Source organism: Lepus europaeus, chromosome 16 (genome assembly GCF_033115175.1).
Source record: "Lepus europaeus isolate LE1 chromosome 16, mLepTim1.pri, whole genome shotgun sequence".
NCBI classification, from domain to species: Eukaryota; Metazoa; Chordata; class Mammalia; order Lagomorpha; family Leporidae; genus Lepus; species Lepus europaeus.
Window position 1 is genome coordinate 26,934,199 of NC_084842.1, and position 9,703 is coordinate 26,943,901.

Genomic DNA, 9,703 nt, shown 5'->3' on the forward strand with positions numbered 1-9,703 from the left:
ATCAGGTGCTTGCTGTCGGCCAGGACCCACAGCTCAGAAGCCAGACGATTTAGGAAGAGTCTTGACCTGGTTGAGGTCAGCGGCTAGATTAGCTTGGAGACATTGGAAGGCCACGGCCTTTCTATGAGAGAACATTAGTCCACAGGGCTTTCACACAAAAGCGAGGATCCCAGAAGAGAACAAGACCATGAATGCAAAGCAGCTGTCTGTTGAAGGTGTGTAAGTGAGCAAGAGTCTCCACCAGTTTAGAGCAGAACACAATCTAGCCCCACACCAAAAATTCTAACAGGGTACCCAAAGCGGCACTCGCTTACACACAGTGGGGAGACGTCCATTAACAAGAGGCCTGCGCCGTATGCTCCCTAAAAACTATAAGCCTTCGGTCTTTTGCAGACAGCAAGATGACCCCAGATGAAAGTGCACTGGGCTAATTGCAAAATGTTTCCAGGCAGATAGAGCCTTGAGAGCCTCCTCGAACCATCACGTTTCTGGCTCCAGTTCTCATGAAAGATTAAACCGCTTTACCCACTGACTGTTTACTCGGAAGAAAATTTAAGAGCAAGGCCTTGTAATAGCTATCTAGCTGCACTCTGAGATAAAGGTGCATCCCTCCTGATTAACTGTTTGAGCTCCTCGTTGGGCAGGAGCCTGGCCATCACTGCGGCTGCCCAGACACAGCCTTGGAAGTCAGGTAGTCTGGTCCAGCAAAGGGAAAGGGAAGTCCTTCTGAAGATAGCCTCTCTGCTTAATCCCGGCTTCTAATCTGAACAAGCTAATCTTGCCCTGGAGAACTCCACATTGAAGATAAATCGGCAGGAGTGAGATTCAGCGAGCTGCCTGGGAGCTAGCAAGCCTCACTCGGAAAGCAGCCCAGGGTGGCCAGGTACAACAGGCCTCCAGAACCTCTTTAGGAGACACTTTCAAAATACTTAAAGCCCTTAATGCATGGGAATAACTTGGACTCCCAGTTCAGGTTTAGAATGCCATCTTAGCTGCTGGAGCTTGTCTGGAGCTTCTCAAGTTGAATTGGGCATCGTTTTACCACTCAGGAATTTTCTAGACGCTTTCATTCCAGCCAGGATCATCTCTGCAGTGGGTCCAGAGTCCCGTCCCTGCAGAACGGGAAGCGGTGAGGTGGACAGGCTGGGAAAGAAAATCAGACGCTTCTTCCTGCTTCCACACACGTGACTTGGTTTTTATAAAAAGGTGACCTGTCCTAACACTGAAGATCTTGACCCCAGTTCTCCCCATGAAGGGTTAAGGAAGTGGGCTTTTGAAGGCTGGGGAAGGACACCTGGGTTTGCTGCTGTCCACCCCCTCGCCTGTCCTCCCACCTACATGGTGATGAGGACATGGCCGTACCTGGTGTGCAGGAAGACTGTCACATCCAGGTCATGGGGGCCAAGTCCAAAGAGGACTTGCTTCCATTCCACTGCTTCCTCCTCTGCTTCTGCCATTTGCCTTCATATGGAGAGGGGCTAGGGTCCTGGGGCGGCCCCTGCTCTCCTCTCCAGGCAGGTTATACAGGATGTTTTTAGGGATCTTCTTGCTTTTTATTTTTAATAAATTTATCTGTGGGTGAAAGACTCCCAAGGAATGTCCAGTGAAGCTTACAAAGTACTTAGGAAACCAGGGCTGCTGCTGAGCCAGCGAGCATTGAGGAAACCACATTTCAGAGTCCATCAACACTGTGACCTTGACAGGGTAGGGAAGTGGAGATGCATCCTTGAGTTGCTGTAGGGCCTCTGCACTTGGGTCCTGGCTAAACAGACGTGTCGGAAGGATGAGCACGTCAGTTAGTTTGGCTGAGGAGGCCCAGCAAGATGGTGACATCTATGAGCACATCAGCTCCCCAGTGCTGTGCAGACACAGAACAGCACAGGCTGGCCCTTCTGCTCCTGCAAGGACGCTCTGTTGTCACAGAGCGGGCGCGGATATGCACCGCATCTGCTTGCTCACTTGTCTCTTAAGGAAGCTCCTCTCCATGAGCCACTGAAGCCACTTCCTTTCCTAACCTGTAGCCTTCCAGATAGTCTTCCACATTCACCCCCGCTTGGCTGCACCCTGCTGATGGGGCGGATTTTCCGGTAACAAAGTTGCCTGAGTATAATCCCTCCATGGTGTGATTCAGCCCCTCTTTGGCCTGTGAGTGATCTGATAGCCTGTTCGTTTGCTTTTCCCTTTCAGACTTCAAATCCAACTTCCGAGCCGCACCAATCAGATCGGTGGATGTCTACAACGTCATGTGCAATGTGGCGGGCATCACCCCGCTGCCCAATAATGGGTCCTGGTCCAGGGTGGTGTGCATGCTGAAGGGCCAGGCCGGCTCAGCCTCGGCTGTCCAGCTGAGCAGCTCTGCACTGGCCTTGATGCTCCTCTTACTGTTCGCATCTTAACTGTTCACGTTGCTGGTCCCAACACTGCCAACAAGTGTGTCTCCAATGTGGAATGATGTTCATGTGAATAATTGCTTCATTAACACAATCAAGGCTATATAAGTATATTATTCTTGGATGATTCTACACATAGAAGTCCCTACTTCTTAAAGGCAGATCCAACCATTGTTTTCCTGAAGGTAGGAAAAGCAGAGTTCTTCATGTATTCAGTTAAATGAGGAATCTTCCAAAAGTTTATGGAAAATGTGTGCTATGAAAAACCACGCATGGATTTCAAAATGGTTTCCGCCAAAATAAATTTGTCTTGTACTTCCATTTTCCCACAAACTTTTTAAAGAACCCTTGTGTATAGTTTCCTCCTTTCTTCTCAGGTAATTTCTCAGGATGAACTGAACAGGGGCAACCAAACTTTGAATGGCTATCACGTGGTCATCCTGGGCCTTTCCCTGTCTGTCTTGCACATGAGACCGTGGTCTGTGCCCTGGCCACACCCAGGAGCCATCCCTGGGATCCATGGCCGCAATTCTGTACTGGTCCCTCCGTCGCTGAGAAGTGGAGCTCTGCCGGGAAGCCGTAACTGCCGTATCTGACACAGCGCAGTAGGAAGTCTCAGACAGGGTGTGGTTTAGCAGAGATCAACCAACCAAAAGAAATCGCCCAGGACGAAGGAGCCAGGTGAATGGTCCGGGTCCCCTTCCAAAGCAGGGCTTGTTTCACAGCAACAAAGGGGACCCTTGAGTGAAGCAGAATCTCGAAGGAAACGGTAGAAGGTGGGGAATGGATGGAGGTGACAGAGTCCCCGTACCAACTAGCCGTTTAGTCAAAGAGGAAACAGTTTAGTCAGAGCAGCCTCAGAGACCCAAGTTCTTTAAAACCCTCTGAGAAGAACCATGAAGCCCACGTTAAAGTGTTTACTGAGTCCCCCTCATTTATTGTGGGAGATTTCTTTTTTTAAAAAATATTTGTTTGAATGTCAGAGTTACACAGAGGGAGAGGGAGTGGGAGAGGTGGAGAGAGAGAATCCGCTGGTTCACTCTCCAATTGGCCACAATGGCTAGAGCTGTACCAATCTGGAGCCAGGAGCTTCTTCCAGGTCTCCCACGTGGATGCAGGGGCCCAAGGACTTGGGCCATCTACTGCTGTCCCAGGCCATGGCAGAGAGCTCGTTCGGAAGTGGAGCATCCAGGACTCGAACTGGAGCCCATATGGGATGCAGGCGGTGGCTTTACCTGCTACGCCACAGCGCCGGCCCCAAGTGGGAGATTTCTAAGGCAAGGGATAATTGCATTTTGAAATGACCAAAGTCACATATTTACAACTGGCTCAAACTTAGGATGGCTCAACTTATGAGTTTGAACTTCCTGATGGTGCAATAGCAATATACATTCAGTATAAATCATACTCGAATTTTGAATTTGGACCTTTTCATGAGCTAGTGATAGGTAGCACGATCCTCTCTTAATGATGGTGGGAGCGGCAGCAGCCACAGCTCCGTGAGCTCTGCGGTCATGAAGGGGAAACAACCCACACTCTTCCGTGTGCTGGCTGGAGGTTTATGTGCGGTAAGTGCACTTTCTACCTCTGGTCCCATTGTAAGCCGAGGAGCACCTGTGACTAGATCCTATTAAAAAATCTGAGTTGGCAAAAGGAAAAAAAAGACTTTGCACTACATGAAGCACATCTGCATGCGGGACTTTGGGCAGGAAACAACACAGGAGGTCTCCCGCGGGGGACGCAGCCCTTACGTGGTGTTTACCTTAAAGAACATCAGCGCGTGCCCCATTCAGGAAGGCTGAGCCAGCTCTGTGCCATTAATCATGAGAGCCAAGGATCCTTGCTTAAAACCCTTGCATTTATCTTCACAAAAGAGGCCTAAGATTTTATGTAATGTTTTTAAAGCTGTAGCACATCATCAAATCAGTTGGCAAGGAGGCAAATCGGCCTTTGTTATCTGGCTGAAAGCAAATTGGTGCTTCCTGAACAGCAGCAGTAGTGGTTGAAGCAGGCATCGGTGTTCAGAGTTGCCCTTCCCTTTAAGGCCGGCATGCCAGTGCATTCCCAGAGCTCTTTCCTTCCTGGTGAAGGAAGGGGCTCCAAGAGACATCCAAGTGATACATTTAAAAGTGGATCATCAAAATCGGGAGAGGAATAAGTGTTGTCTTGCCTCTGTCTTTCCTGTTCGGTTCTCCCATTTTTCTCTTTGACTCATCCTTAAATCCTTCCAGGTACACAATACAATGTCAGGTATTTGTCTGACAAAGTGTCATTACTAAAATGATGCTCAACAAATGAATCGGAGTAAGATACAAAAGGAATCATGAGTACTTGTAAAAAAAAAAAAAAACTCGGACACTGAGTGGGAAGAAAACCTTTTTGTCAAATAATGCAGATATTGGAATGGCTTCATTATTTGGCTAAAATTTGTTTTTATTTTTAAAGTTACGTTATTTTCTCCAGGAAAACTCTACTTCCTGTAAATGTGCCGTGTTGCATAAGAGTAAAAATCTGCAAGGAACATGTACAGACACCTTTTGTCCTGGCCTATTTTACGGCTTCACTGGTAATTCCAGGAGGAAGATACTTGGGCTGTCAAGGATCTAGGAGAAGGGGTGGTCCTGAAACTACAGCGGAGAGGAATGGCTACTTTCCATAGGCCTGGTCCCCAGAACCCAATGTAACTACGTTCTGAAGACCTCAGCATAAACATGAATGGGCCCAGGGAATTCTTTCTAGCTTAGGCGAGTCCTGAAGCAGAACGTGTCTGGGCTCTGCTTCGGGACAGGGCAGTTTGCAAGCTTTCTGGGATTTGAAGCATCGTCTGTGCCCTGTCCCGAGGACCCGGGGTGGGGCCTTGGACACCACCAGTGAATTACGCTGAGCTGAACTTGCTCTGAGGAGCAGCAGGCTTTGGTCTGAGCCTGGTTGAGCCGAATCTCCTTCATCACCAGTCAGTTTCTGCGGGGGCCCTAAGACCGACATTGGCTGCCAACCCCAGAGGGGTCAAGTTTCCAGCCCTCCTAAACCAAAGCAAATCTGTAAGCCCTCTTGCAACTTGGTTTCTCCACATCCCACTCCTGGGGCCTCAGAGTCCCAGTGGTGCTGTTAGGGAAACTGGGACATTGTTCAAGACTCACAGCTATTTTATGGATTTGCTAAGAGAGCGTTGTGCATTTCTGTAAATACCAAGAGATTTCCAAATGTGATTGTGTGTTTTATCTTTTTAAGCCATTTGTGATAGACCAAAGTCAACGACTGTAAGTCAAGTGCTTGCTAGAAGAAAGGGGCAGGAGGTAGCCTTGACAGATTGCTCATGAAGCACTTGAAGCTGGTCTCAGGGTTGTGCTCTGGAAAACACACTTACATGCTGTTTTGAAGTCATAAAGTAGCATCTAGTGCCTCAAACGTCTAGTACATGTCCCATAAAGATGTGTGCAGTGAGAAAGAATAAATGACATCAAGGAGACTTGCTTAAACCTCAGATATTCTTTGTAATTCCTCAAATTAAATAACCTTTCTACTTTTGTCTTCTTAAAAATCATTGCCCAAGAAACAATTTGATTATACTTTATTTCATGGATAAAACATATACTATCCCAGGCTTATAAATTAGACTTCAGGAAAGGAGGGAGGGAAGGAGGGAAATAGAGAGGGAAAGTGATAATATGTTTAGTGTATGTAAAATCTAAAGTTTTTTCTAAACTTTATTGACGTTGAATTCTCTTAGCATAAATTATCCATTCAAAATGCACAACTCGATGAGTTCAAGTGTATTCAGAGGTATACAATTTTCAGTTTTAGAATGTTTTTCTCACCTCAAAAAAATACTCATTAGTACACTAACAGACACTCTTTTCCTCCCATCAAAACCCCAGGCAGCCCCACCAAACGTTTTGTCTCTATAGGTGTGTCTCTTAACATATCATAAAAATGGAGTAGCACAAGATGTTCTTCATGGATGGTTTCTTCCACTTAGCATGCTTTCAGGGTTATAGCAGGAATCCATACTTTATTTAGAAGTAATATTCCATTGTATGGATATACTATATATATTCATCTGTTGATGGCTATCTATTTCTTCTTACGTCTTAGATACCATGAGCTTTCATGGACATACGTTTTCATTTCTCTTGAGACTTAATCTCCGTGTAGACTTCTGGGTCATGTGGTAACTATGGTAAACTTTCGAGGAGCTGCTATTTTCCAAACTGTCTGCTCCATTTTGCATTCTCACCAATAGGGCATGACAGTTCCAATTTCCCTATATCTTTGCCAGCACTTGTTACCACCTGTCTTTCTGAGTTATAGCCATTGTAGTGAGTGGAAAGTGCTATCTCATTGGCTTTTGCTTGCGTTTCCCTAATGGTAAATCATGCTGGACATCTTTTCATGTGCTTGTTGGACATTTGTCTTTGGAGAAGTGTCTACTCAAATTGTTTGCCCATGTTTAAATGAACTATTGGTCTTTTTGAGTTGTAAGCATTTTTACTTGTAGGTACAAGTCCTTGATCAGATAGATAATTTGCAAATATTTTGTGAGTTCATGTTTCACTTTCTTGGTGGCCTCTTTCAAGGCACAGAAGTTTTAAATACTTGAAGTCCAACTTACCTGCTCATCCTCTGTCAGTTGTACTTTAGGGATCATATCCAAGGTTTCACTTGATCCAGGATCATGAAGGCATACTCCTCACACATCCGCTCAACTTGTGATTGTCTTAACACTTACATTTAGGTTTATGATCCATTTCGAGTTTGTTTTTTTTTAAAAGTATGGTGTGAGGAAGGGACACAACTTCATTCTTTTCCGTGTGGCTATCTGGTTGTCCATGTATGACTTCAAAGTATATTAATATTTAGAGAAATGTTAAGATGATTCTGTTGAACAAAAAACAAAATTTATAAATTTGAATTTTGTACCTCTATTTACACAAGACTGGCTTTGTAATACTTAAACATCATATAAATTCAAAGAGAAATATTTGCTAAAGCAGATGAACAGTAATGGTGTTCTTGGAAAGCATATGTCGGGGCCGGCACTGTGGCATAGTAGGTAAAGTCGCCACCTGCAGTGCCAGCATCCCATATGGGTGCCGGTTCGAGTCCCAGCTGCTCCACTTCCAATCCAGCTCTCTGCTATGGCCTGGGAAAGCAGTAGAAGATGGCCCAGATGCTTGGGCCCCTGCACCCATGTGGGAGGTCCCAAGGAAGCTCCTGGCTTCGGATTGGCACAGCTCCGGCTGTTGCAGCCAACTGGGGAGTGAACCAACGGATGGAAGACCTCTCTTTCTCTGCCTCTCCTCTCTTGTGTAACTCTGACTCAAAGAATTAAATACACCTGGGGAGAGGGAGCGAGAAAGGGGAGGGTTGCGGGTGGGAGGGAAGTTATGGGGGGAAGGGGAGAAAGCCATTGTAATCCATAAGCTGTACTTTGGAAAATTTATATTCATTAAATAAAAGTTTTAAAAAAAATTACACCTTAAAGAGCCTATGTCCACCATAAGCCTCTGCAGAGCACCTGCTGGGAAACGCCTGCGCCCTCTTGCAGCTGTGCCTGCTTCTCTGAAATGCGGCATTTCATCCATGACCTCTGGGCAGTCCAGGCCGAAGCTCCACCTTCTCCTCCTGTCAGGTTTCCTTGAGATCCTTACGGCTGCAGTTCATTCTCTTTCCTTCAACTGAGGAACCTTCTAAAATGCAAGTCACTCCGCACCCTTCCGTGTCTTCCTATGGTCTTAGTTAAATGCGTTTAGAATGGCTTACCAAGCTTGACACGGATCCGCCTGCCTGTTGAATGAGTGTGCATTTTACTTGTACTTTACAGCATTTCTTCACACTGCTATCCACCCCTGCACCCCACCTTCACCTCCACTTCCACTTTTTAAAGTACCTGTTTTGAGGTGGGAGTTTGGTGTAGTGACTTCAGCCTCCACTTGGAGTGCCTTCATCCCATAGCCCATGTTGGAGTGCCCGTGAGCATCGTCGTGTGTACAGGTAGTCCCTGGGGTGGGGGAACGGCTCCTTTCCAAGCTCAGCAGGTGGGTGAATCACTTCTCCCCCAGCTCGGGGAGACATGGGTGCAGGGAGCCCAGGACAGGCAGAACTGGGACTGTGGCAAATGCAAGGGAGCCCGAAGTGTGGGAGTCAATGCTCCCCCACCATGTGGAGTATCTGTGGTCTGGGACTCTGTTTCTGCCTGAGGGGATTAGCAGGTGCAAGATACAAGAACAGCTTTTGTCACTGAGACACACTGGGAAAAGATGTGCACAGGCAAGGTCTCCACCAGGCCCGACAGCAGTGGAAAGCTGGTGGCTGTGGAAATGCTATCAGCTTGTGGGTGAGCCACCGGCTGGCTCTGAGAGCAGCAGGACACGCCAGGACACCATGGGCTTTACCAGGACAGGGGTTCCAGCTGGGCCTATGGGATGGCTGGTGTCTGGATTTGACTGGTGAAATTCAGCATCGATTTCTATATTCACTGTACATCTCCCCGTCTCCCATCACATGATTTGGGAGAAGAAGAGTAAAACATCGCATAGAGGACTTTGGGCACTTTATATACATTGTGATTCTTCTGCAGCCTGTGGCTTAATGTGTGTTTTGGCCACCTGGTGTCCCCTGTCCTGAGTCATGAACTGCAGTGCCTTGGAAACCATTTTGCTCATCAATATTTCCGAAATGAATACGCTGTGTGGGCTCTTGCCATGTACTCGGAGAAGAATTCTGAATACTGGCTCAAATGGACCAGGCAGCGTGGTAAGTTTTAAGGATTTTATTCAGTGTGAGAAATACATAGGAGAGTGAGGGCTCTACCTAAGGGAGAAAGAAAAGTCTAGAAATTAAGTTGGGATCCATACCAAGCAGAGAGCAGGCCAGGAGCCACGTGCAGCTAGCGTTTGGTTATGAGCAGCCATGAGCATCTTATCACAGGTAGCAGAGAGAAGGCAAAGAGCAGGCCTGAAAGCCACGTGCCCCCCAAGGCGGGAAGCAACAAAAGGGAGGGGCCCACTGTGCTCCAGGCCTTTTATTCACTCCCAAAGGGGAGTGATTACGTAGCTTGATTGGCAGGTGGGGTCAGGTAGGGGGATGAGAGCACACAGGGGCGTGGTGAAGGCATGGCCTTCCAGCTCACAAATCTAATCAATTAACCTATCTGCTTGCCTACATCACCTTCAGCAGGATCAAGGCCCTGCCCGCACCTTAGCCCCAGAACTGTAAGAACAAACTTCTGTGATTTTAGACCCCCCAACTTGGTGGGTCTTTGTTTCAGCAGCCAGAGGTCTGGACCCTTCAAGTTGTTTCGGGGGTCAGTC

At 47.1% G+C, this 9,703-nt stretch overlaps 1 protein-coding gene across 7 annotated transcripts in view; it reads left to right on the plus strand.

Annotated features, from left to right (window-relative positions):
• Positions 1–2,711, plus strand: part of ENPP6 (ectonucleotide pyrophosphatase/phosphodiesterase 6) — a 222,758-nt gene extending 220,047 nt beyond the window's left edge. For all 7 annotated transcript variants that reach the window (XM_062213344.1, XM_062213347.1, XM_062213345.1 and 4 more), the window contains one exon: positions 2,188–2,711. In XM_062213344.1, coding sequence (XP_062069328.1) covers positions 2,188–2,396 — 209 coding nt within the window. In that variant the 3' untranslated portion in view covers positions 2,397–2,711. The remainder of the gene's footprint in view (positions 1–2,187) is intronic.
• Positions 2,712–9,703: the final 6,992 nt, after the last annotated feature.